Raw genomic sequence first — 27063 nt, 5'->3', positions numbered from 1 at the left:
CCCGGCAGACCCGGAAGCGGAGTCGCCCTGAGCCGTCTCCCTTAGCCGCCCGCGCCTCAGCCCAGACGCGCGCATCGGCTCATGGCCGCCTACTCCTACCGCCCCGGCCCCGGGGCCGGCCCCGGCCCAGCTGCGGGCGCGGCGCTGCCGGACCAGAGCTTCCTGTGGAACGTCTTCCAGAGGTGCGGCCTGGCACCGCCCCTCCACCTCCCGCCTCCGCCTCTGCCGCGGCCGCCCGGATCCCTGCCCCGACCCCGCGGCCGCCGCCGTCCCCTGCCGGGCCCCTGCGTCCTCCTCCGTCCCTTGCCCCGATTCTCGCGGCCGCCCCCGTTCGCTGCCGGGTCCCCTGCGTCCTCCCCCGTCCCTTGCCCCGACTCCCGCGGCCGCCCCCGTTCGCTGCCGGGTTCCCTGCGTCCTCCTCCGTCCCTTGCCCCGACCCTCGCGTCCGCCCCCGTCCCCTGCCCTGACTTCCGTGGCCAACCCCGTCTCCTGCGGCGACCCTCGTGGCCGCCCCCGCCTCCTGCCCGGTCCCTGGCCCGTGCCTCGGGCCCTTATCGAGGTGCAGAGTCTGCCACTGCAGCCCCGAGGTCGCGGCCCCAGGCTTCTGGGCTAGGCCCGTTTTCTCGCCCCGAGAGCAGCCAGGTCGAGGGTCTCCGGGGGTGCCTGTTTGGGGAAAGCAGAAGCAGACTGCCTGGGCGCTGTTAAAATGCCGGCAGCCGAGGAAGAAGCTGAGATCTGGCGTCTGCTTGGGGCAGGTGACCTTTACGACGGCGACTCTGTCCCTGGTCTCTTTTCCACTGATTGACCGAAACTAGTGACTCATGGCCAGGGAATGGCTCAGTTGTCTGAGAATTTTTTTGTCTATGAAATAGGGAAAGTGGTGGAGGTGTGAATTCAGATATGCCAGGAGAGGAAGGAAGCGAAGGACCGAGGATCTCTTAGGGGAAGACCACGCTTGCGCTTCGGCCCCTGGGGCACTTCCTTTATCCCCGGTTCTCCTCCCGCAGGATGGAAGAGGCGGAGGTTCCAGGACGGAGCCTTCCAGACTCAGTGCAGGGCTGACAGGAGACGTTCGTTTTGCTTTTTCTGCGCTTTGGATCGTCAGCTCATTTGGTCTTTTTGATGTCATAGGGTTGATAAAGACAGAAGTGGAGTGATATCGGACAGCGAGCTTCAGCAAGCACTCTCCAACGGTGAGTGGGCCAGTGGGGCCTGGGCCTGCGAACCTAGAAGCCTCGAGCCTGCTGTGCTCGCTGGAGTTGATTTTCCAAGGACAAAAAAGCCATCAGGGGCCGGGCGCGGTGGCTCACGCCTGTAATCCCAGCACTTTGGGAGGCCGAGTAGGGTGGATCACGAGGTCAAGAGGTCGAGACCATCCTGGTCAACATGGTGAAACCCCGTCTTTACTAACAATACAAAAAAAAAAAATTAGCTGGAGGTGGTGGCGTGTGCCTGTAATCCCAGCTACTCAGGAGACGGAGGCAGGAGAATTGCCTGAACCCAGGGGGCGGAGGTTGCAGTGAGCCGAGACTGTGCCATTGCACTCCAGCCTGGGTAACAAGAGTGAAACTCCGTCTCAAAAAAAAAAGAGCCATCAAGACACGTTATTATTACCGCTTCATGGTGGAGATGCTTCTGGTTTATTTTGAGTGCCTCACCGAGCCAGCTAACAGCTGCGTGCGTGAGCACAGGGAAAGGCTTCTTGAGAAATGAAAACTAGGGTGTGGGTTTTAGGAGGGGGGTAGGAAGATTAGCTCTGCAGCAGAAACCCTTTTGGTAAGTTGGAGGTCCTTGAATTTCCTCGGTGACTGCACCTTGGTGACTTCTCTGCATAGACCATCGAGGGCACTAAAGGGTTACCAGGCGGCCTGGGAGGTGATTGTTGGAGGGCTTGAGGAACTCAAGCAGCACTTGTGTGGGAATGTGACTGCTGCAGGAACTGCAGATACCGGGACTGGGTTCTGGGGGAAAGGACTGGGGGTGTTGGAGGTGCAGGCAAGGGATTTATGGGGGAGGTGTTCTTATCAGTGTGGGAATACTGGGCGTTCGGGCAGGGAATCTGGGTCCTTGCGACTGGGGGCTCTCTGGAGTTACCTTCTTGCCAGTTTCGGCTCAGTTGATCCCCTCCCCTGCAGTACCTTTAGACACATTTTACTTCGTTGAACACCTGACTGCCCGTTCCCGTATTCCCTCATGCAGTCATCTTTTCCGATCCAGTGTATAGTTTATCTTTTCCAGATCCCGTGCCATTTAAGCTGGAAAGGGGGTCAGTTTTGAGATGTGAAAATGTTGTGAGGCTCCTCTTTATTAGTGGGAAATATCTGACGATTCCAGAGATTGGACTGGGGTGTGGGGAGCATCATGGCTGCTAGACGCTGCCTCACTGTGACTGTGCTGCGGGGGCGGGAGGGGGCTGGATTCAGCCTTACTGCCTACTGATTTGTGAGGATTTGTGTTTTCAGAGTGACATGTTCACCTTGTATTCTGACATGTTCCTAATGTGTGATGTGTGGGCTACGGATGCTGGGGTATTATTTCACATGCATTTACGTAGACTGATGGCAGGGAACTAAGAAATTCTGTTGTCTCTGCACCAGTGATTGTGCTTTCTTGATTTTCCTCTTTTCATTATTCTTAAATCCCCCTTTTTAAATTTGCATCTTTGCCAGTTCATTTATACTCGGGGTAAGTGCAGGACAGGGCCACTAGAAAAAGGCGCCAGGAGAAGCTGGAATCCAGTAGGCTGCAGTTTGGCAGATCATAGCTTAAACCGTCCTAAATGTTGACCACAATAGATGCAAGTGGCTCTGTGTGTCGCATCACATGTTAAATACAGTCAGATGACCACCCAGGTTCACGTGGTTCATCACTGGTGATACAAGCCCCACGGAGTGCCCTCCTCAGCGGCCATGTCTCAGAGATGTTCATTTTGAGAGGTTTTCCAGTGAGTGATGCAAGATTTATGATCCATTTTAGCAGCCTGCTTTTTTTTTGAGACGGAGTTTCGCTCTTGTTACCCAGGCTGGAGTGCTATGGGGCGATCTTGGCTAACCGCAACCTCTGCCTCCTGGGTTCAGGCAATTCTCCTGCCTCAGCCTCCCGAGTAGCTGGGATTACAGGCACGCGCCACCATCCCCAACTAATTTTTTGTATTTTTAGTAGAGATGGGGTTTCACCATATTGACCAGGATGGTCTTGATCCTCTTGACCTCGTGATCCACCGGCCTTGGCCTCCCAAAGTGCTGGGATTACAGGTGTGAGCCACCGCACCTGGCAGCAGCCTGCTTTTTGTCCATTTGCTCAGATTTTTAGAGTACTGACCTCCTTGGGAGGTTTCCTCAGCTTGTGCTGGGGGCATGTGGCCCCATGAAGCCTGTAGTCACTGTGGACCCTGAGAGATGCTGGCTTTGTGGCTCACGCGCCTGCTGTCGCGCAGCCCCAGGAGATGGCCGCCCTGTTTCTCCCTGGAGCTGGAGCTGCGTGAGTTCTCAGCAGCTGTGGTAGCTGTTCTGTTTGCATCTTATAAACCCTGATTACATTTTCCTCTTCAATTTCGCTGCTAAAAAATTTAACGTCAGATATGTGGCTCACCAGTAATGAGAGTTCAGAGTTTTCGAGGTAAACTTGTGACATGGTCTTAACACTTCACGTTCCCCTTAGGGAACGCAATTAAGAGGTGCTTCATTTTGCTGCACTGTGAAAGTCTTTCATGTTTCCTGAATTCCTTCTAAAATGAGGCCAGCTGCTAGTGAGTACAGGTTTCTGGTCCTTCTCACAGCCTCGGGCAGTGGGCTGTGGTGCTGTCCATGCTCCCCTTCGGTGTTGCCTGTGGTAGCTCTCCAGCTGCGGGCTGAGATCTGAAGCCTGATTTAGTTTCTCTCATGTGCTATGGTTTCTCACATGTGAGCATACACCCCGTGGCCCTGTGTTTTCCCACCATACCTCTGCCTGTTGGCATCCTACTGGATGTCTCAGCCCAGACGTTTTGTTCCTCAGATTCCCTTGTCCCCCACCCCTTTGCTTTGAGCTCTTAGCTTCCACTGCCTTTCATCTTTGTAGGATGAAGCCCCACCCGCCCTTCAGGATGCCAGCCTTGGCAACATTGTAAGACCTTGTTTCTACAAAAAGTAAACAATATTAGCCAAGTGTGGTGGTACATGCCTATAGTCCTAGCTACTCAGGTGAAGTGTCTGCACCACAGTGCTTCAGCGCGCTGCGGGCCGTTAGGCTTTCTGCTTTCCTCCCTTGGCTTCTGTGGAGATGCCAGACCCAACGCGCTGTGGGTGGCAGGGAAGGTGAGTGGAGACACCAGGAGTGTCCTTCCCTCAGCGGCCCTTTCTAGGGGAGCAGCTGCTTCTCTCTGATCCTTGATTCATCCAAGGGTAACCTCTGCTCTCCTGGGCCTCAGGCCCTCCTGCAATCCTTAGAATACTCCAGAAGAGCTCATTACGGCTGTCGGGTTCCTCCTGGGCCCCAGCTCTCAGGAATGCCCCGTCTCTGCCGCTCCCTGCCTGCCTGTCCAGATGGCACTGAGGCCCCTGTGCCTGCGCGGTACGTTGTTGAGCATCTCACTTGGGTTTTAACCGTATTGCTTTGGTTTCATACTTGGTTGGCTGTGTTCTTTGCTGAGATGTCCCCGAGAAGCTTCCGCTTATGATCAGGACACCTCACAGTGCAGCCTTCACTTGAGGGCTTAGGTCTTACCCCTTAAGTCCCTCCGTGGTTCCCACTCCGGCTCCACACGGTCAGTCCAGGGCCTGGGACACATGTGGCTTCTTCATTGCAGGAAACAGAGGAGAAGAAACTCATGTCAGGAAGATGGAGGAGAGCCCGGGAGGCTTCCAGTGGCTTTGGCTCCTGCGGCTTCTTCTCAGCACTGGGTCACAGCAGGTCACCCTCGTGTGCTGACACTGGGTTCCAGCGCACGGCAGGGAAGAATGGGGGAGAACTACATGGAACTGGGTGAGGCAGGGATGCTCCCAGGTGTTTAGAATTTTCCTCTTTCTTTGCCTCTGTAGCCTACCTTTGTTTTTGTAATACTGGTTTTCTGACCTAATAACTCTGCATACATACGCCTGCCCACTTTCCCTCCAGATAGCTGTAAAGCCTACACAAAGGTACTCCTGCAGATTGTCACTCGATTCAGCGTCACAGATGCTGGTGGAGTGCTGCTGCGTGCGCGCCGCGGGACAGGTGCGCCTGCTTGTGTGGGAAGAGCACACCTTCCCTGCATAACTGCAGGAGGGTGGGACCTTCCTAAAGGGAAGTTGGGAGGCGCTCAGGCAGAGCAGATGGATTTAACCTCTGGGCTGGGAGAATGTGGCACCCTGTGGAAGGCTCTCTGAGGAAGGAAAGGAAGGAGTTAGAGGGAGAGTGGGTGTGTCCTGAGGGGGGAAGCACTTCAGGTGAGAGCGGCCATGGCCCTTGGAGGAGCCCCATGAGCCCAGAGCGACGGCACTTAGAGGCATGAGGAGCCGTGCAGGCAGATCCCACCGCCCGTGCGCCACCCGTAGCGTGACTGTTCCTCTGATATCAGAGGACTGTCTGTGTGCAGCAGTTTGTGTATGGAAGAAAAACCTGTGTGCCTGATGCAGATGGGGTGTGAGGGGAGCCACTGATCTCTCCCGGCATTAAAAATATATTTCTAGTGAGTGCAGAAATTATTGACGGTACAAATCACTCTGAAAATAAGTTCTTGTGTGTGAAGGTTATCAGCGAATCTTCCATCCTCATACTTGATAAATGGTTGTGAGCACTCAGGCATATCAGATTCAACAATGAATCTGGGAATAATACAGATTTCCTATTCGGTTTCAAGGAAAATCATAGAAAGCCCAGGCTGTAATTTATCAGGAATTTCTGAAGTGAGGTGTGTCGGGTATCCCACCGTGCTTTGCCGTGATTACTGAGGGAGAACGTGAGGAAGGATCTGGAACTTGCCCCGTCGGTAGAACTAGCCCGAATGCTGCAGTGACCCAGCTATGCTCAGGGGTCTGCAGACAGTGGTGGCCTTAGTGATGGGTTTTCTGAAATGGTAATTAGTGAAGTTCTCTAACAAAACTAAGTTCAAACAACTCGACTTAGCTCCTGGCTGCATCCCTGAAAAATTCAGTGTGTAAAATGATACAGAACCGTTTCTTGGTTATGTTAAATAAGAGTGCATGTCCAGCTTCAGTGACTGGGTGGCCTTGGCGGTCTGGCAGCCACAGAGGACTCCCACACACACAGGATGTGACCCCACCAGGCAGTGCTTCGGCCCCTCCCGGGAGTCACGGCAGCCGACACGTCACCCAGAGTGTCTAGGAAACCCCTGCCCTAGAGGCAGGACTGCCTTTCACCGCGCCTCCAGCTGTAGATCGGGAGCTCGTGTCCCCGAAAGATGTCCTTTTAGTTTAACTCCTGTTGTTTCTTTTCAGGCACGTGGACTCCCTTTAATCCAGTGACTGTCAGGTCGATCATATGTAAGTATCAGCCGGCAGACCGGCCTGGGCTGCTTTGTATCCAGCCTGCTTGGTACAGGTTCTGTTTCCTTTGTCTGTGGGTCCATATCACTTTCCTCCCTTCTGGAATTCCACTTAGATGAGTGTGGGCTCCTTATGTACCTTTTCCCGTCACTGTGTGTGTGTTTGCTTTATTCTTTATTCTAACTTTTTAACGTACTGTTGAACCTGTCCTTTCAGTGTCTGGTTCTAAAGATGATACATATTTAAAGTTTCTCAATTATTGTTCAGTTATTTTCATGTCTTATCTGGTGGTTTTCATAGACATTGCTTCTTTATTTTTGCGATTTCATTCTTTATTCAGAGCTTATGATAGTCTTAAAGTTTAAGAAAAAGTTTTATTGAAAAGCAGTACATGTTTGCAGCACGCAGCTGCTTTATAGGATGTTGGACGTCCTTCGCAAGGTGGTCTGCAGCCAGCTGTTCCTGCTCAGGCCCACACATAGTGACTGACTTGATGGTTTTGTAATTTTTGTTTGTTCTGTGGGTTCATGTATAGCCTTAATGTGAGGGTCTGCATTGTTTCTTTGGGGCCAGGGTCTCCCCAACTGTACCGGTAGCCAGGTTTTTTGTTTGTTTCTTCTAAGAGACGGGGTCTCTCCGTGTTGTCCAGGCCTGGTCTGGAACTCCTGGGCTTAAGCAATTCTTCCTCAGCATCCCAAGGTGTGGCATTACAAGTGTGTACCCCCATGCCCAGATGGTAGCTGGGGTGTGAGCTGCAGCTCTGGGGCAGGCAGGCCTGGTCTGTGGTTTTCAGGAGAGTTGCACTGTCTCCATCCCCTGTAGCCGGGGTGAGAGCTGCAGCTCCGGGGCAGGCAGGCCTGGTCTGTGGTTTTCAGAAGAGTCGTGCTGTCTCCATCCCCTGTAGCCGGGGTGAGAGCTGCAGCTCCGGGGCAGGCAGGCCTGGTCTGTGGTTTTCAGAAGAGTCGTGCTGTCTCCATCCCCTGTAGCCGGGGTGAGAGCTGCAGCTCCGGGGCAGGCAGGCCTGGTCTGTGGTTTTCAGAAGAGTCATGCTGTCTCCATCCCCTGTAGCCGGGGTGAGAGCTGCAGCTCCGGGGCAGGCAGGCCTGGTCTGTGGTTTTCAGAAGAGTCGTGCTGTCTCCATCCCCTGTAGCCGGGGTGAGAGCTGCAGCTCCGGGGCAGGCAGGCCTGGTCTGTGGTTTTCAGAAGAGTCGTGCTGTCTCCATCCCCTGTAGCCGGGGTGAGAGCTGCAGCTCCGGGGCAGGCCTGGGATGAGGAGAGTTGTGTTTCCGGCCCCACCCCACTTGATTTTTTGGAAGGTTTCCTTTGCTGGGGACTGCAGCCCCCTTCCAGATCTCTTTAACATGGAATCCTGGGTTCACAGGGACCAAGGCGTTGTGTCCTGAGGTTGCCCAGAGCTAGCCTGGGGCTTGTTCCCTCACCTCCCGTCCAGCCATGAGTTTTAGTCTTCTGAGGATTCCCTTAGTTCCTTGAGGACCCCGTGTGTGGTGAGGTGTGTGAGTCCGGTGGGGGGGGGCATAGGTAGCAGGGGCCTTTTCCTGATGATCCTGCCCTGCTGCTGCTGGTGGTGCAGGTGTCACTGCGTCACGCTGATGGAAGGAGAGAAACTTGTAAGTGTAGTAGTGGCAGGGCTCAGCCTTTAGTGCTAGAAAAGGTGTTGGTAGATGAGAGCTACCTCCCCACTGGAGAGGATGGGCCTGGGAGCCACTCCTCTGCTGAGCCCTTCCCCTGGCGTGCAGCCCGCCCAGCAGCATCCCACCAGCATGGTCCACACACAGCACACACAGAGTGCACGTCCTCAGTAGTCATGTGAAAAACAGCCCACGTGGCATCACAGGCTTGTGGACTGCTGGGAGGATTCTGTTTCTCACAGGATTTTTATCCTGTGGGTTTTCATTTGGTTGTAACATTTCTGATCAAACAGGAGGAGTTGAATTGCAGTCCTATATTCAACACTGTGCTTGAAAAGAGGCCACATGATTTATCATTTTCTCTGCAGCAAAAATTCAGACTGAATTTTCTGTTTTTTTAGCCATATTGCAACTACATATAAAGGTAGTTGTAGATTCTTTTGTATTTGGACCTGGAATTAGACTGAAAGCAAATAGGGTGAGATTTTTATTTTTTTCTTTTGAGACAGAGTCTTACTCTTGTTGCCCAGGCTGGAGTGCAATGGTGCTAACTTGGCTCACCACAACCTCCACCTCCAGGGTGGAAGTGATTCTCCTGCCTCCCGAGTAGCTGGGATTACAGGCATGTACCACTACGCCCAGCTGATTTTGTATTTTTAGTTAGAGACTGGGTTTCACCTTGTTGGTCAGGCTAGTCTCGAACTCCCAACCTCAGATGATCCACCCGCCTTGGTCTCCCAAAGTGCTGGGATTACAGGCATGAACCACTGTGCCTGGCCTGGCGAGAGTTTTTTTTCTAATTAGAGCCGGCTTTCCTGACAGGGCTGTCCTGAGCCTTCACCAGTGTCACGGGCCCTGGAGAGTCAGAGGGTCGGGTCTGGGAGTTAGATTCCTGCTCTAGGCTGAGACCTAGGAGTCAGGGGAGCTGGGGCCACTCAGCCTCCCTGTGCCTCGGCAGTGCAAAGCTCTGCTCTTTTTTCCATTGTGGCTGCGGCTGGATTTCCTTGCACGTCCCTTTGCACGGCCTGCCTTACAGCTGCGAGTGCGCCTTCCCATGACTTCGGGGTCACACCCCCAGGGATTTTGCCCTATTCACAGACAGGCATGCATTGCCCAGCCCCTGGTTAGTGATCAGTGCTGATGCCGCCAGGCGCTGAGGGCTGAGGGCTGGTGGCTGGTGGGAAGCTTCCAGTGAGTTTCCTGTGACTGATCTTTTGCTGCTTGACTGCTCCTCTGTCTCAGCCATGTTCGACCGTGAGAACAAGGCCGGCGTGAACTTCAGCGAGTTCACGGGCGTGTGGAAGTACATCACAGACTGGCAGAACGTCTTCCGCACATACGACCGGGACAACTCCGGGATGATTGACAAGAACGAGCTGAAGCAGGCCCTCTCAGGTTTTGGTAACTCACTCACCTGGCTTGTGTAGCCTGTTTCATTTTGGAACCTAGCAGCCATTGAAGGTTTTGTAAACCTTGTTGAACTTCACAGGTGTTTAAACAGGCTGTGTAAAGTTTTTGTTTACATCACGCAGGTTCATATTTTGACATTGCTCATGTTGGAAGGCAATATTCGACGTGGATACGTTTATGCAGTTTTTATCCAAAATGAGATAAGGGCTATGCAAGCCGGTCATTTTTTGTGAAGTGGAATGATGTCATGAGCAAAACTGAGAATGTGGCTTTTGAAATAATTTAAAAAGGGATCCATGAAAATACCGTGGGGCAGGGCAACTTACATTTCGTGAGACACCAAAGCATGTGGAAAGGTGACAGGCACCTAAGAAAAAGCTGCCAGTCCCCATGTCCAACTCTGTCCAAACTGTGCGCCTCAGAAGGGGCATTAGGCAGAGTGCGTGCCCATTCTCAAGTGTGTTGCACACGTGCGTGCTGTGTGCACACATGTGACAGTGTGCCGTTGCCTCAGCCTGCTCAGGCAGAGCACATGCCCATTCTCAATTGTTTGTGTGTGCTCAGCGTGTGTGCGCACGTGTGAAGGTGTGCCATGTGCCTCAGAAGCGGCATCAGAGAGGCAGAGCACTTGCCCATTGTCAAGTGTGTTCCACATGTACATGCTCTGTGTGTGTGCACACACACGTGACGGTGTGCCGTGTGCCTCAGAAACCGCATCAGACAGGCGGAGCACGTTTCCTTTCTCAGGTGTGTTCCTCGTGTGTGTGCTCAGCATGTGTGTGACACAGTGTGTGGTGGTGTGCTGTGAGTCTCAGGAGTGTTCACAGGGCCTGTCCAGAGTGTGTCCCTAGGGCCCGTCCATGGGGCTTCCTGTGCTGGTCTCAGGTCTGAGAGGAAGCTGGGCTTCTATTTTCAGAGGAACAGCTGGCACCAAGAGGTTCTAATCTGGTGGATCTCACCTGGCCCCTGTTTCGAAGCTGCTTCTGTGATTTACTTAAAAGGCTCCTTTGAACCAGTGAGGATAATTAGATTCTACTTGAGTACCTCTGAGCTATCTGGAGTCTCACTCATCTAAAGCACACTGCCTCTCCTCCTGGCTACTCCCAGCACACACTTTACGGCTGTCTTCTCTCTCTCTTTTCTTTCTCACCTTACAAGCTCATCCACAGGGCCAGCTGTGGACACTGGGTCTCCACAAGAAGCTGTTCTGAGCTGGCCAGCTGCGGGCCAGGGTTTGGGCGGGATGGCTCTGAATTGGCACTTGGAATGTAGCTGACCTTGCGGTGACCTTGGGTGGGGAACTGGTGGAACCCTGGCCAGCTCCTCTTCCCTGGGGTAGGCATGGAGGGGTCCCCCTCCACAGAGAGCGGTCCCAGGGGTCAGGGAGGCCAGTGTGCCGAGTGCGGCCAGGGCCACATGGGCTTCAGGACCAGCCTGGAGTTACTTTTAGACAAGAGACCTCTAGTGCCACGAACATGTTCCTTTCCTAACCGTGTCAGGCCCCGGAGCTCCCTTTGCCTAGTACCGGTGACCATCAGGTCTCTGAGCCCTCTTCATCCTGGCCAGGGACTTCCCAGAAAACTGTGCTGAGCTGTGGCTGGAGGCCCAGCCAATCACGCCACCCTCCTTGTGCCCTGGAGCCGGCAGTCCTGCGTGCGTTGGGCGGCAGAACCTTCCCGAATTCTGAGCTGCTCCTGGGGTGTGGGTGCCCATTGCAGCGTTTCTCCAGTTACCCTAATAGTTTTCCTCCCACATCTGTGGAAAGGGGCATTGCCATCCTTTTTGAATTTTGATTATTTTGAAAGATTTCCCGTAGTAACTGTTAGGAAGTGGGCCTCAGAAGCAAAAATTCTCTTGTCTTGGCCCTTAGGAGTAAGTGTTTTGCTCTCAGATAAAGCAGGGAGGCTGCATTTGAGCTCAGTGGCCCGCATGAGGGAATCACCCGGGTGGTGGAGGCTACGAGACATCCCCTGGGTGTCTGATGAGGCCACGTGGTGGGTTTTATAACCCAGCCATCCGTGTTTTTAATTGTTAACATCACCTCTGTGCCAGGCTCAGGGACCTGGAATGAAAAGGTGCGGGAGGCGTCCCCATGTTCAAGACCTGCTGCGAGACCTGCTGACTCAGCAGGTGCCGTTGAGGTTGCCGTACACATCTGGTGAGATTCTTCCCTCAGTGCAGTGCCTGTCTGAGAGAGGCCGTCAGCAGAGAACAGTTCCACCACCCCACCATCTCCTCCGTTCCCTCTAGGTCTCCCCTTCCTCCCCCAGCCTCTGGAAGCCACCGCCAGTTTATTTTTTTATAATGAAAGATGTACTGGAGTGGAAGGAGCCTCCAGTCACTCGTCATTCCTTTTCAGCTGTTACTTACCTTTTTGCTGTGTGTGCTTTTCCCGCTTTCTAAAGCATTCTCGGCACATGCAAGGCCTGTGCGGTAATCCCGGCGTTTGCTGTGTCTCGAGCACATGGACATTTGCTTATGAAGTCAGTGCCATTAATTCCTCTTACAGCCTTGACACTGCTTTTTCCATCGTTTTGCCTGAGTTAGGCCCCAAGCAAGGCCCAGTGGCCGGACCCAGAAATGCTGGCAGAGAAATTTTCTGGCGGTGTCATCCCTCGTGCTTGTTAGTTCTTAGAGAAGGGCTTTGCTCTGTCCATAGGACTGCCCGCTTCCTGGAATTTCAGCCCTGGGAGAAGCCTTCCCGTCCCCACTGGCTGATGCTGTCATCACCCAGGAACTGGAGCACAGAGCTTGACAGGCACAGGGAAGGGCTGGGGTCGGGAGCATCTCCACACTGCCTCACTCTGACTCTGCGCAGGCTGAGGGAGGGTCCACACTTCCCAGAGAGGGGAGTGGAGTCCATCTGGTCTGGAGCCTTGTTCCTTTGCAGTGTCCCAGGCCCCCAAGAGCTGGGAGAGCCCCCAGGAGCCTGGTCCTGTTGGGTGGGGACAGCTTGGTTTTCCTTGAAGGTGGAATAGATTATTTCTGAGGAAGTCAGGGCTCTGCTTGGCTCGTTCACAACATTTCAAGGGAGTCCAAAAGAGGAGAATGATCTTAGAGAGCGGCGGGTCCAAGGGCGCTGGTGCTCTCACATGCCGGCTTTCATTAACAGGAGCTCGCAGAGAGCAGCGATGGTGGTTTTGGCCTCTCAGATGAACGTTCCTTTTGTAGTTCCTTGTGCATCCCGCATTTTACTAGTTTGACTTTCTTTGTTTTCCCTTCACTATCGCCGATGACCGAGGAAACTGGGAGTTAATTCCAGAGGCAGTGGAGTTGCTCTCGTTGTCTGTGCTGACGGGAAATCCTGTGCCTCTGTCCTTCCCCAGTGTTTGCAGAGGCCAGTGATGGCCTCTGTCCCCCGTGCACCCCAGTGATGGCCTCTGTCCCCCGTGCACCCCAGTGATGGCCTCTGTCCCCCGTGCACCCCAGTGATGGCCTCTGTCCCCTGTGCACCGCAGTGATGGCCTCTGTCCCCCGTGCACACACAGACAGGCAATGTCCCTTTGCCTGTGTCCCAGGCTCTGTTCTCAGCAAGTGATCCTAGCCCCAGCACGGGTGTGGGGGGAGTGAGGAGGTAGGAGTAGTGGGGACCAGGGGAAGTGGCAGCTGTTCACAACTCTGCTGTCTCTTTCTGAATTTAATGGGAGGGCCTGTCTTCTCAGCTTGCAGGGAAGGAGGGTCTGAAGCAGCTCCACCGTCACACATTTAGGGACCCCTGAACTTAAATGACAGAACGCCCTGACCACTCTGGAAGGCACTGTGTTCCTGTTTGTGTGCTTGACTCTTGTCGGTGGAATGGCTGTTGTGGAGGCGATCACCTGTGAGATTTAGACAGTCGGTGCAGGTGCACACGTCCCTGCAGAGATTCTGGCGAGGCTGAACACTAGTAAAAACATACTGGCACCTGCTTGTTGCCTCCGGAGTCAGTAAGGATGCCACAGTCATGCAGGTAGTGGGATTCGAGGGAAGGGGGCAGGCGGGGCATGCCCTCCGGGGTGGCTGAGGACACCTGGTGCGTCCACACGCCTTCAGAGCCGTCTGCCTTGGGAGGCCTTTTCAGGACACGCTCAGGGAGCACCCAGACAGGCAGTGGCCCTGTGGATATTGGAATCCTAGCCCTTGGTGGCCCTTCAGTGACTTGGTCCTTTCTGTGGCCGCTCTGCCTCTGTGCTCTTCAGTCCCTCATGGTAGAGGAACGCGTCCCTCAGCTACTCCCATTTTCCTACATTGACACTTGGTGTAACTAGAAGCCGCCTGTGAAATTTTAGTTTCAAAGCATTGTCTGGTGATGAGCAACCCAGGGCAGTGAATCATCCAGAATTTTCTTATCTAATAAACATAATAAGATCAACAAGGACTTTAGAAAGTAACTCACTGGGTTCACGAAACTGAGCGTGGCGCCCCGTGGGGGGTGTTTTTTGAGTGCTTCCCTGGAATGAGTGGTTACTTCACGAGTGACTTCACACCAGCTTTCAGGACAATGGCAGCTTCCCAGGCATTCCTCCTTCCAGGGTGATGATCTCAAGGGGTGACTTCATGCACTGGGGACAGAAGCTCATTACAGAACCATGTATTCGGGAAGTGTCTCAGTTCTGAGTGCCTTTGAGTGAATTTGCACTTCTGTTCCCACCCAGCCCTGCACTGTGTGTTAGAGGCTGTGGGCCTTGGGAGGGAGGCTGTGGGCGTTGGCACACACCTTGAGTCTCTCCCAGCCCTCCCTGACCCCGCCTTTCCCTCCTCAAGGCTACCGGCTCTCTGACCAGTTCCACGACATCCTCATTCGCAAGTTTGACAGGCAGGGACGGGGGCAGATCGCCTTCGACGACTTCATCCAGGGCTGCATCGTCCTGCAGGTGACCAGTGGCTTCTCGTGGGTTTGCTGTGGGGGCGGGAAGGGGTTGCCCACCCACGAGGTGCGCCTGACCATTGATCTAAGGAATCAGGCGTATGTCGAATTAGGTTTTGGAGCTTATAAAAGTTAGTCTCATCTTTGGAGAAGTAGCTGGTTAGTGAAGTGTGGACAGGCATGTTTTCCTTCCCTTGGAAATGGCATAGAGCAGCCCATCTGGAAGACGCCATTTAGGTGGTATCTGGTGGGTTATTTACACTTATGTCCTGGTGTATTTTTTTTTTTTTTTTGAGATGGAGTCTCACTCTGTCACACAGGCTGGAGTACAGTGGTATAATCTCTGCAACCTCCGCCTCCTGGATTCAAGTGATTCTGCCTCAGCCTCCCCAGTAGCCAGGATTACAGGAGTGCACCACAATACCTGGCAGATTTTTGTGTGTGTTTTTTTTTTAAGTAGAGATGGGGTTTCGCCATGTTGGCCAGGCTGATCTTGAACTCCTGAGCTCAGGTGATCTGCCCGCCTCAGCCTCCCAAAGTGTGGGGATTGCAGGTGTGAGCCACCGTGTCTGGCCAACTATGGCGATTTTTGCAAAAATTTTTATTCTGAGAAAATGGACACGTTTTCTGTTGCCTCACCTGTATCTCCCTGTGCTGGCTCCATCAGGAGATGGCATGTGTGCTCCTGAAGTTGGGCCCCTAATGTCTTCCTCCCAGTGCACCTTGTTCCCACATCTGTCGAGATTTAAATGCCTGCTTTTTCCCCAGAGGTTGACGGATATATTCAGACGTTACGACACGGATCAGGACGGCTGGATTCAGGTGTCCTACGAACAGTATCTGTCCATGGTCTTCAGTATCGTATGACCCTGGCCTCATGAAGAGCAGCGGGACCGACGTATGGAAAAAAGAGCCAAAAAGCCCAAGTTCCTACCTGTGAGGGAATGGAACGCGGATGCAGTGAGATGGTGTTCTTCCTTTAGATTTGACCACGTGGGGACCGGGCTGTACATATGTGGATACGCTGGTTAATGCGTCTGCAACCCTAACAGGAGCTGTATCATTATAACACAAGCCTTGGGTTTGGTGACTGTCTCATTGTGCCATGAGGTAACTGCAGTAATGTTTCAGGCATTCTGCTTGCAAAGTCTGTCATGAGCTTTCTAGATATCTCTGGTCTATAGTGGAAATGCTTTTATTAGTCAGTAGGAATTTTAAAGTCGCACAGAACCTGCACACAGAAGGCTGTTCATGTGCCTTACTTTTTAAAAAGAGTTTATTGTAGTCATTGGAATATGCAATGTACACAATAAAGGGATGTTAGACGCGTGGTCCGCCTTCAGCTCAAATCAAACGGGTGTCAGAACCAAGCCCCACGGCCTGGTCATCCAGACGGTCACTGTCAGATGTGCTGGCTCACTTGGGACCTCCCAAGGTCCTGGACACCTTCTGGAACGTTCTTCAGCCCAGCGTGCACAGCTCTGCTTGTGAAAATCCAGAGGGATTGTCCCACCATCGGTTGAGGTGGTTACATTTCATAAAACTGCTCCATTTGGACGAAGAAGTCTAATTTGGTTTAGCAGGTCATGTATTTCCATCATGAATGATTTAGTCACGCTCTGCCCTGCGTCAGCCACAGTCTTCGCACGTGGCCAGCCAGCGCGTCCCCTGCTCGCCTCAGCCCTCCCTGCTCAGTGCTGGGCCCTCCTGGGTTCACGCTCCCGGGCCCCACCCCGTTCTCTGGACGCTGCCCTCCTTACACAGCCTGGTGTCAGGGCTGCAGCCTCGTCTCTGCCTTGACGCTGCTCCTCCCATGCTGGCCTGCACAGCTTTTCTGTTTTGATGTCTCAGGATCTTCTACCTGTTCAAACCCCTGCTCAGCATGTTCGGGGTGACAGGTAGGGGGCGTGGTTTCCTGGAAAATATCCCCATTTCTTAACACTGGACAGGCGTGCTGGGGGGCTGGGGCTGTATTCGCACTCCAGGTGGGACCCCCTCCCTCCCCACCACCCACCTGCGCTTGTCCTGGGGCCCTCTGGCTACAGATCCCTCTGGAGCAGGCACTCCTGGCTCCCCGGGGATGGGGGGAGGAGGAGGGACATGGGCTTGGGAGTCTGGCTGCTCCCTCTGGCCACACCGGCAGCCTGTGCTGGCCCCTTCTCAGGTGCCCAGGCCCTGTGTGGTCCCCTTGTCTGCTCCATGTTGGCCACTCTGCTGGTCGAGCCAACTGCCAGGCTGCGGGAGATCTGTGCCCACAGCTGTCTGTGCTGCCTGTGGCTGTATATGTTGGTCCTGCGGTCCTGGCTGGTGTGTGTGTCCCCCAGCAGCACCTGCAGCCTTGCTCACCTCATCCCCTTGCAACCCCCACCCCTCACACTGGTACATGGGCCTCCCTGAGGACCTGCTGAAGCCAGAGCTTTCCTTGGAGAAGTGGGCGGGGTATTCAGATTTCAGATTTGGGTTCTGGTGGGTGTCGCTGATAAGAAATTGGGGGTCTGTTGGGGGCCTGTGGCGGCCACAGCGGGGCTGGCACTGAGTTTCTCATCAGTGGTGCCCATGGTTAGTGGATCAGAACATCACTGGGCAGGAGGCCTGGGTGTGGCAGGATCAGACCCAAGGTGTGTGGGGCTAGGACTGACCTCATGACCTCAGTCATGGGGATCCCAGGCTGGTCTCTGATGATTCCCTGCCATTCACACTGGGTGTCTCCCTAGGCCATGACAGCCCCATGACTCAGCAGCAGGTGACCCCAAGCTCCACTCCAGTGAGGTCAACTCCCTTTCCCAGGCCCCAAGCTACTGATTCCATGAGGCCTTCCTCACCCAGGCCTCCACGGCGGGGCACCCAGTGACTTCTCCCTCACCTCATGGGACCTGGACTCAGTGTCCAGGAGCTGCACCCACCCCATCTTGGGAGCAGCCCTCGCTCCTCCTTCAGCCTCAGGCCCATGAGGTCCCCATGTTTGTGGTGAGGGCAGCTGCTGCTGCCACCTTGCAGCCCTCCCAGCCACGTCTCCAGGCCCTTGCCCGTGCCATCTGCCTGTGCAGGGGGCAGCCCCGAGCCCCACACCTGCAGCCTCTCTGGCCCCTGCATTCCTACTTGTGCTGGCAGCATGGCTGGGTGGGGAAGCCTGTGACCCTGGAGGAGCTGTCAGCCTCCATGAAACACCTGCCCCCAGGCACATGACCAAGGTTTGTCCTCCATGGAGGATATGGGCCAGTAGTTGATGCTGAGGCTTACCCTGTGTATCAGCTGCTGGGGAAGGAATTTTGTATGTATGCAGTTAGCTCCAAATTCCTAGAAAGCAGGTGAAGGCCAAGTGAGATGGAGACTTAGAGAGAAAAGGTCAGATTGTGGATGAAGTTTTCTGTCTTCCTTTTCACAGCACCAAGATGTTCTTCTGATGGGAGATAAAGTGTGTGTTTCTCAGCACCTCACAGGTGTGTGCTACAGAAGATAACAGGTGTGTGGTGCAGGTGCACAGGTGTGTGCTACAGAAGACAGGTTTGTGATACAGGTGCACAGGTGTGTGGTACAGGAGACAGGTGTAGGGCAGATGCACAGGTTTGTGATACAGGTGCACAGGTGTGTGGTCTGCTCAGGTGTAGATGCAGTGGTGTGAGCCACAGGTACAACAAGTGTGCAGATGCACAGGTGTGAAGTACTTGGGTGTGTGGTGCAGATGCACAAGTGTGTGGTACACTTGGTGTGAGGTACAGGTACCCTCAGGTACTCTGCACATGGCTGCCAGGGGTGCCCCTGTGGTACAGAAGACAGGTGTATTGTGCAGGTGTGTGGTACAGAAGACAGGTTTGTGATACAGGTGCACAGGTGTGTGGTCTGCTCGGGTGTAGTAGATGCAGTGGTGTGAGCTACAGGTACACAAATGTGCAGATGCACAGGTGTGAAGTACCTGGGTGTGGTGCAGATGCACGGGTGTGTGGTGCAGAAGATAGGTGTGCAGGTGCACAGGCGTGGTACAGAAGACAGGTGTGTGGGGCAGATGCACAGGTTTGTGATACAGGTGCACAGGTGTGAGGTACCTGGGTGTGTGATACAGGTGCACAGGTGTGTGGTACAGAAGACAGGTGTGTGGGGCAGATGCACAGGTTTGTGATACAGGTACACAGGTGTGTGGTCTGCTCAGGTGGGTAGATCCAGAAGTGTGTACAGGTATACAAATGTGCAGATGCACAGGTGTCAGGTACCTGGGTGTGTGGTGCAGATGCACAAGTGTGTGGTACACTTGGTGTGAGGTACAGGTACCCTCAGGTACTCTGCACATGGCTGCCAGGGGTGCCCCTGTTCTGCAGGCAGCCTTGGGGAGGCTGCCTTGGAGAGGGGCCCCCATGAAGAGTCACAAGATCAAAACCCACTGAAAATTTCAGAGCAGAAGTTCTTTTTTTTTTTTTGAGACGGGAGTTTCGCTCTGGTGGGTTACCCAGGCTGGAGTGCAATGGCACGATCTCGGGTCACCGCAACCTCTGCCTCCTGGGTTCAGGCAATTCTCCTGCCTCAGCCTCCTGAGTAGCTGGGATTACAGGCACGCGCCACCATGCCCAGCTAATTTTTTGTATTTTTAGTAGAGATGGAGTTTCACCATGTTGACCAGGATGGTCTCGATCTCTTGACCTCGTGATCCACCTGCCTCGGCCTCCCAAAGTGCTGGGATTACAGGCTTGAGCCACCGTGCCTGGCCCAGAGCAGAAGTTCTTTAGCAGAAAGTGGGGAGGGCGGTGGAGCTGCTGCCCTGCACACTGGGAGGACAGCAGGGCTAGGGTGCTGAACAAGTGCACATCAGGCCAGCCTGCTGGTGAAGGAACCCTGGGTGTGGAGAGCCTATTGGGCTGGTGGGCTGTGGCCGTTGGGAGGGACATTTGCCTGGGAGCTCCCAGCCACCAGGAGTGAAGGGGAGGCAGTGAGGAGACACTTGCAGCCGGAGCTATGGGGTGGAGTCTCCCCTGCTGTCCTGCCGGGTGTCACTGATACAAAACTGGGGGTCCCTGGAGGGCAGTGGGCTCACGAATTGGAAGATTCTCTGGGGAGGGGCTGCCAACCCGCAGAGAAGCAGGGCTGCTGTGCTCCCCACCCAACTATGATGCCAGCACAGACCCCATCCTCAGGAGCCTGCAAGGAGCCGCCCATAAAGCCTGAGCCAAACCCCAGCCAGCTCTGTGGTGCCCCAAGGGCCAGTCGGCTGTGCACAGCCTGGGCCAGGTGGGGGCAGTGTGGCTGCACCATGGAGCTCCTGGGAGCTGCTGACGGTAGGACCTGCCAGACAGAACCATGGGATTTAGAGAGAAGACGGAAGATCGGAAGATCACAGAGAGAGGGGCCTTTTCCCTTTCAGCGCTCCTTTGTCAGGTGTTCTGCCCACAGGCTGTGCCCCGTGTTCCTTTGGGAGTGGAGGGGGTGGACACTGACCAGGTACCTGGCACAGGCTCAGCATGCTGAGGCTGAGTTGGGGAGGCCAGGCCAGCGGCCATGACCACCCACCGGGGACCCTCAGCCAGTAGCTCAAACCCTGGCCCCAAGACCCAGGACAGCAGGACACGGGGGCACAGCCACGACTGGGGGCCCCTCCCTCACCACTCCCAGCTCTCCACCCGCTGCACCCACTTGTGCTGTGCTGGGCTTCGGGGCATAGTCAGGAGCAAGGTGGGCCGAAGCCGCGGCATGGGGTGGGGAGCAGCTGGGTGGAGGCCATGCAGGCTCGGGGGTCTCTGCTGCAGGGAGGGAGGACAGGCCACGACCAGGAGGGCTCTCCAGGCACAGGAAGCAGCACCTGTAAGCCCAGGGTGGACACAGAAGCCAGGGGCAGAGCGGGGTGGGGCCAGGTCTGCTGGAAACCGTGGTTAGTGGATCAGAACATCACTGGGCAGGAGGCTTGGGTATGGCAGGGTCAGGCCCAAGGTGTGTGGGGCTGGGACTGACCTCGTGACCTCAGTCATGGGGATCCCAGGCTAGTCTCTGAGGATTCCCTGCCATTCACACTGGGTGCCTCCCTAGGCCATGACAGCCCCATGACTCAGCAGCAGGTGACCCCAAGCTCCCCTCCAGTGAGGTCAACTCCCTTGCCTAGGCCCCAAGTTCCCGATTCCATGAGGCCTTCCTCACTCAGGCCTCCACGGCCGGGCGCCCAGTGACTTCTCCCTCGCCTCACGGGACCTGGACTCAGTGTCCAGGAGCTGCACCCACCCCACCTTGGGAGCAGCCCTCGCTCCTCCTTCAGCCTCAGGCCCATGAGGTCCCCATGCTTGGGGTGAGGGCAGCTGCTGCTGCCACCCTGCAGCTCTCCCAGCCACGTCTTGAAGACTTTGCCCACTGCAGAACCCAGGACCTCTGACCCCACCGCCTACTCCACCACAGCCTTTGACTCACCTCATCTCCCCAACTCTAATCTCTGACCTCTGACCGCACAGCCTTGGACTCTGCATGAGGGTCCCGCGGTGTGCCCGTCCTGGAGCCTCCACTGTGGCTGGTTTGCTCTTCCTGATGGTGCTGCCTCCTCGGGCCAGTGGTGGATGGAGCGTTGGTTTCTAGATCTTGGAGGAATCAGATGCCTGGGGAGGGCAGCAGAGAATCAACAGGGAAGGGGCCTGAGAACCCCCGCTGTGTCCCCGGCCTCCAGGGCCTGTCCCATCCACACCCTCTGCCCACCCACCTACCATCCCCAAGCTGAATTTCACCAACTCAAGTGTCCTGGCCATGCAGCCCGGTTCACTTTCTGCTCTGCCCCTCCCAGACGCCGCGTAGCTGTGACACAATTGCACCTGCCTGACCACACCAGGGCCTCCCAGAACAGGCAGCCACTGGGTGGCTTCTGCCCGCCCTGGGGCCTCTGTCCAGGGCCTTCTGAGGGCAGGGTTTGGGGACAGCCCCTGGAGCCCCAGCTGCTGGACCCTGTAGATCTGCAGGCAGGGACCCCAGGTCCTCACTGTCATCACCGCAGATCAGAGGCACAGGGGCATGCTGGCCACCCTCCTTCCTCCCACGGCCCTCCTTCCATCAGGCCCCTGGCCTGTGCCTCCCCACCATCCCCACCCTGCACCTCCCGCAACAACCGTGCACCTCCAGCCTCACCCTGCACCTCCCCTCACCTGTACCTACCCCTCATCCTGTGCATCCCCCTCCCCCTCCCCCCGCATCTCCCCCTCACCCTGTGCCTCCCCACAAGCCTGCACCTCCCCCATACTTCACTTCCCTCTCCCCCTCCCCCCTCCCCCCCCTTCCCCTTGCACCTCCCTCCCTCACCCTGCTGCAGGCACAGCTGACTCCAGCACAGTGAACCTGGAATGACAGAATGCACCTGGAAACAGAAGCCTTGACTGACTCTGCCGGGCAGGGAGATACCTGGTGGCTTTTGACAAAAGACGAAATTCCCCAGATCCTTCTCTGTCCTCCAGGAGAAAGTGGTGTGGGAGAGGGAACCCAGCCATGACCAGGGCTGCCCAAGCAGCTGCCTGCAGGGCATCAACACCGGGCACCACACCTGTCACAGGGAACCCAGGAAACCCAGCCATTTTCAGAGCAGCGGGCGCCTGTGCTGGGTCCTGGCCCGGCCCCAGGGGTCGGCACACCCCTGTCTGCCTCTGAGGTCAGGGCCCTGGTGGCTCCTGGCCTGGCCTCCCTGGGGGAGACAAAGGTGTGACCAGGAGAGGACAGGAGGGGTCAGTTGAGGTCACCACTACTGGAGGCCCATGAAGAGTAGATTTGTCCCCACACTTCTGGGACGCCAACGTGGGCCTGTTTGGGAGGGGACTGGCGCTGCAGCTGGCTGTGAGCACCTGCTGTGTGGCCATCCATCTGCTGGGGGCTGAATCCAGCTCATATGGCTCTGGGGCCCTGTGCACCCATGATTCCTGTGTGGATGTGCCCAGGGCTGGGGGTGGCTCCTTGGGGGCTTCCAGTTCCCCCCGCCAGCTGTCACCCCTGCTGGGTGTCAGCCCCTCCAGTTCAGAGTCCTGGGAGGACTGGTGGTCCAGGAGAAAGGGGTGTGTCTCCAGCTGCTGGGAGTGTGGATGGGAGCCAGAGGGCTCAGTGATGGTGGGGACGGTGAGTCCTGACTGGAGGGAAGAGGCCTCCTGAACAGGGTCCCTGGCACAGAGGCAGAGGAGACCCTGTGGGTAGGGGTGTCGGCTGCATCTGGACCTTCATGGTGGGTAGGCAGGCACGTGCGACAGCCGGTCTAGATGGGAGGCAGCTGAGGGATCCCCCATCGTGCTGGTGGGGTGCCCAAAGACTCCAGGACACCATGTGGGGCTCGGCCTGCCAGGCCTGGCAATGCCTCCCACCTTCTTCCCAGTGCCGCTGGCTGCCTAAGGTTCTGCAGAGACCTGAGACTTTGGGGACAAGCACCGGACGGATGGGTGTGGTCTGCCTGCGCCAATAGCAGGCAGTAAGAGGGAAGGAGGAGGCGCTTCCTTCTATTCCCAGGAAACAGAGTAATGGAATGTCTCATTCCGGTTGGTTTTGGTGGGACTGGGCAGGCAGAAGGGAACCTGTGCTTGCGCTGAGACATGGGGGGTCTGTCTTCCTGTGCAGGGAGAGTGTGGCTCTTCCTAGAAAGTTCTAAGAGTTCAGGGAGCGTCTGCACAGCCCAGGTTCTCAGGGCCACCACCCAGCTCTGCCCACCCATGTTCCCAGTGTGAGGTCTCCCGACAGGCCCAGCCTTGGCCTGGCCTCAGCCTGGCAGACACCTCGCCTGTGTCGTGCAAGTGCCCACCATTGTCACATCCTACCCACTGGTACTTGTTTTAGTAGATCACAAAGGTACTACGTGCTTCTTGCAGAAACTTACAGGCATTGTGGACTTTTTAAAAACTAGAAAGAAATTAAAGTTCACCCGTAACCTCAGAGTTATCCAACCGCGTATTTTCTGTGCATAATTCACTTTACAAAAATTGGATCAAAATACAACTAATGATTTTTAAAGATATAGCAACATAGTCACACATTGTCCCACATTAAAATTTAGTATGTGTGCACCCAGGGCTCCCGCTGCGAGTGGCACAAGGCTCATGCCTGTAATCCTAACACTTTGAGAGGCCAGGCGGGTGGATCAGGAGTTTGAGACCAGCCTGACCAAGATGGCAAAACCATGTCTCTACTTAAAAAAAAAAAAAAAATTAGCCAGATATGCCTGTAATCCCAGCTACTCGGGGGCTGAGGCAGGAGAATCGCTTGAGCCTTAGAGGTGGAGGTTGCAGTGAACCGAGACAGGGCCACTGCACTCAAGCCGGGGTGACAGAGCAAGAGTCTAAGCAGAGGTGAGCAGAGCCGACCTGGTGACCCCTGGGGACAGAGGGACAGGCAGAATGCAGGAGCTCCGGGCTGCCCTGAAGGGAGCTACAGCCGGGGGGAGGGGCGATGGCCGCCTGGGGGCTGGGTGGCCTACTCAGCTGCGCCCACCCCAGCTTGGGAGCTGTGTCTGGGAAAGAGATTTCCCCCGAGTCGACAGCAGACAGCGGACAGCGAGTGCAAAGGCCCCGGGGCCCGCAAGCCAGTTTATTCGAAGAACCGCAGGAGGCGGAGGTGGGGTGGGGGGGGGGTTGGGGGCGTCAGGGATATGGGGTTTGATTGCGAGCCTGGGGGCACCGCGCTGCTGAAAACCGACTGTGGCGGTGGGAGCGGGCGCCGCTGGCCGGGCTGGGGTGAGGACCGTGGGTGCAGAGGGGCCGACTCCAGGGACCACCTGGCGGCCGGGAAAGAGGAACGGGCCGGCCCCAGTGAGGCGGAAGGGTGGAAGCCGGCCAGGGTCTGTTGAGACGTCAGGGTGCGAGGCCAGGCTGGGGTCCGGGGGTCCCCTGAGGGTAGGGGGAATTCAGTCAGGACCCGCGCGCGGGGATGGAGGACTAGGGGGCCAAGGACCGCCGGGAGAGGGAAGAAGAGGGCGCAGCCCGAGGTAGGAAGGGCCGGCGGGCGCGCCCCAGGCCCAGGGAAAAGCGGGCGAGGGGCCGGCGGGCGCGCAGAGGGCTCGGGGTGAGGCCTGGGGACCTGCAGGGAGGACCCCGCTCTCGGGGTGGACGGAGCAGAGGCTCCCTGGGCCGCGCACCTGCCGCGTGGGACCCTGAAATGTCCAGGACCACGAACGTCGCACTGACGACCCTGCGGTGTCTGGCGCACGACCCCTTCTTGGGAAGTTCAGGATCAAAGAGTATCTTAATATTTAATATAATTAATATAATTCGCAAAAAACATGACTCCTCTTACATTTTCCAAACGACCCCATAGGGCAGGCGAGCGGGGACACACTCTCCTCACTTGGCCTGTTCGGGTCCGCACTGCCTGGCCTGGGGCGGAGGAAGAGCGCGCGCGGAGGGGACCGGTGCTCTGGAAGGGGACGCGGGCGCGAGGAGAACTGAGGGTCGGGATCGGCCGGGAGGCCAGACCGCACACCAGACCCCGAATGGGGCGCGCACAGACCCCGAGGGGGTCGCACACAGACCCCGAGTGGGGCGCGCACAGACCCCTAGAGGGGCGCACACAGACCCCGAGGGGGCGCGCGCAGAGACCTCGGGGAGGGGCGCAGGGCGCGACCCCCGCCTCGGAGCACGGAGACTCCGGGGTCCACGGGACGCGAAGGACACGGGACGGACCCCGGGGGAAGCGGATGGCGCCTCGGGTTCGCCGGGGCAGCCGGGACAGCCGGACCCGAGGCAGCCGGACCCGCGGGCGCCCCCTGCCGCCTCCCGGGCCAGGGCGTTGCGGGGCGGGGCGGGGCGGGGCGGCTCGCGTGCCGGGGTGGGGCCGTCCCAGGAGCCGCCGCCGGTCCCCGGGATGCGAGCGCCGGCCGCTGCCGCCACAGCTCCGGTCCCGGGAGCGCTGCCCCGCGGGTGCGCCTGAGCCTCCGCGCCCCGCCAGCCCCGGGTAAGTGTCCTGGGTGCCCCCGCCGGCCCCCGCGTGTGCAGCCCGCAGCGGGCGCACCCCCGGGTGCGGGACCGAGGGGCGGGCGCCGGCGTCAGGACCCTCCTCACGCCCCAGCCTCGCGTCGCCGGGCCCCATGGCCCCTAGACGGGGCGGGCACTCGGGTTGCGGCCGGCGGGTCTCCCTGGAAGCGGGTCCTTGGAGGGAGCCCGTGGCGCTGGTGCGGTTTGTGGTCCTCGGCGTCCGCTCAGGAGTGTTCTGAGCCCTCATCCCCCGGCGGGCGTTCCGCGCGGGCCGCGCTCCCTGGGGCTGGGCGGGTGCGGGCGGCCGAGCGGGGCCCCACCGTGGGGCCGGGGGCGCCAGGCCTTGGAAGGGCCGGTGTTCTGGGCTCGGTTTCAGGAGCACCCAGAAGTTTTTTCAATGAAGTCTTTTTTTGAGCGACCAAAATTCCCAGACCGGATGCCCCAAAAGAGGATGTGGAGCCTGGAGCCGCTGCTGGGATCCCTACTAGGGAGGGTCGCCAAGGGCACCTGACTGGCAGGGGCCACCCTCTGCCCTCTCTCGGGAGGCCCGAGGGCAGCGGCCTAGTGCGGAATGGTCCCGCGGGCCGGTCCCGCTGTGGCCTCCGGGAAGTCAAGGGGAGGCAGGAGGGGCTCCCTCGCGGACCTCCGTGCGTGGCACAGGCTCTGGTCTGCAGGGGGCCGGGAGAGGGGCTGGCAGAAGGGTGGGTGTGTGCGCGCATCCTCCAAACGCCACCTCCACGGGGCCTCGCAGCCGCGCTGGTCTGGCAACTGTCACCCATTTTACGAGTGAGGACACCAAGGTCGGCCACTCATCCAGCGTCTCAGCGCAAGTGACCAGTGGCGTTTGGGCCGGGCCGAGTGTGTCACTTCATCCCGCACACAGCCGGGGCTCCACGCGGCCCCAGAGTCGCTGAAAAGCCAAGAGTAACAACAGCTGGAGGGCCCGATGCTCACGGGGTGGACACCGCTGCCTGGGGAGTAGCTTTTATTTTTGTTTCTTTACTTATCTGTATTTTCTAAAATGAACAGATATGATTTTTACCGCAGGAGAAAGGTTCTTGTAAAAATTCAGATTTCTCAGAGAAATGCCGTCGGCTCACAGCCCGGTGGGGACGGGAGGTCCACATTCGGCCCCAGCGGACCCCTCTGTCCGTGTAGGACCTGCCTGTGAGCAGCACCCAGGAGGCTGTCAGGCCCCGCCTGTGGCCCCCGGCTGCAGTGGGTAGGGGCCTCCCCTGTGCTCTGTTTACTTCTGAGGCGCCTTCCACCCACGTCCCAGGAGGAGAAGAACCTCAGGAGGGTGGGGACACCTGAGTCTGGCCTGGCAGAGACATTTCTCTGGGAGTTTGTTCCAGTCCGAAGTCGGCTCCATCTGTTGAGGAGAGTTCACGAGTATTTTGTAAAATGGAACAACCTGTTGAAACAACAGACGTCCTCCCGTATTTAAAGGGCAAGAACTGAGGCACACCTCTCTGCCACCCCTTGCCTCAAGGCCATAGGGCCACAAAGTTCAGATGTGCTCAGATGATCGAACGCCATGAGGCCTTTCTCTAAAGCGCTAACAGCAACTCTCTCAAACTACTTTCACTTGATCCTTGTGCCAAATTATTTATTTCCTGCAACTGTGAGCCCCCCAACTTCATGTGGCCTGGAGTCCTCAGGAGTAGGTGTTGTGATTGGAGGTGTGAGGCCCTCCTCTTTCACGGGACCCAGTGTTCTCAGGAGCAGGCCTTGTGATTGGAGGTGTGAGGCCCTCCTCTTTCATGTGGCCGGGTGTTCTCAGGAGTAGGTGTTGTGATTGGAGG

General features: G+C 56.8%; 2 protein-coding genes and 1 long non-coding RNA gene across 7 annotated transcripts in view; 2 read left to right on the top strand and 1 right to left on the bottom strand.

Annotated features, from left to right (window-relative positions):
• Positions 1-6: 6 nt before the first annotated feature.
• Positions 7-15699, top strand: PDCD6 (programmed cell death 6). Of its 4 annotated transcripts, none has more exons than XM_035291871.3 (6): positions 7-182; positions 1132-1193; positions 6417-6461; positions 9356-9508; positions 14267-14376; positions 15138-15699. In XM_035291871.3, the coding sequence occupies exons 1-6, from the start codon at positions 82-84 to the stop codon at positions 15234-15236; spliced, it is 570 nt and encodes a 189-aa protein (XP_035147762.1). In that variant the 5' UTR covers positions 7-81; the 3' UTR covers positions 15237-15699. The 4 variants fall into 4 exon arrangements, with proteins under 4 accessions (XP_035147762.1, XP_017825507.2, XP_035147765.1 ...); XM_017970018.4 differs by having other exon boundaries at positions 9356-9514; XM_035291874.3 differs by lacking the exon at positions 1132-1193 and having other exon boundaries at positions 9356-9514.
• LOC128931412 (uncharacterized) lies at positions 15135-21390 on the bottom strand. The gene is made up of 3 exons (XR_008479779.2): positions 21038-21390; positions 20751-20932; positions 15135-16284 (listed from the first exon to the last, which is right to left on the bottom strand). It is a non-coding gene; the product is annotated as an uncharacterized LOC128931412 (long non-coding RNA).
• A 3372-nt stretch (positions 21391-24762) lies between these two features.
• AHRR (aryl hydrocarbon receptor repressor) overlaps positions 24763-27063 on the top strand; it is a 122242-nt gene continuing 119941 nt past the window's right edge. For both annotated transcript variants that reach the window (XM_054252363.2, XM_035291868.3), the window contains exon 1: positions 24763-25238. In XM_054252363.2, coding sequence (XP_054108338.2) covers positions 24778-25238 — 461 coding nt within the window. In that variant the 5' untranslated portion in view covers positions 24763-24777. The remainder of the gene's footprint in view (positions 25239-27063) is intronic.

Source organism: Callithrix jacchus, chromosome 2, assembly GCF_049354715.1.
Source record: "Callithrix jacchus isolate 240 chromosome 2, calJac240_pri, whole genome shotgun sequence".
Lineage (NCBI taxonomy): Eukaryota > Metazoa > Chordata > Mammalia > Primates > Cebidae > Callithrix > Callithrix jacchus.
Note: the sequence above shows the minus strand (reverse complement) of the source record. Positions and strands in the feature narration are given on the sequence as shown.

Excerpts from the sequence above, each read along its gene's own strand:
- PDCD6 (XM_017970018.4), top strand. The coding sequence starts at position 82 with ATGGCCGCCTACTCCTACCGCCCCGGCCCCGGGGCCGGCCCCGGCCCA. Across the intron at positions 6,462-9,355 it reads GACTGTCAGGTCGATCATAT|CCATGTTCGACCGTGAGAAC; the intron begins GTAAGTATCAGC and ends CCTCTGTCTCAG. Across the intron at positions 14,377-15,137 it reads AGGGCTGCATCGTCCTGCAG|AGGTTGACGGATATATTCAG; the intron begins GTGACCAGTGGC and ends CTTTTTCCCCAG.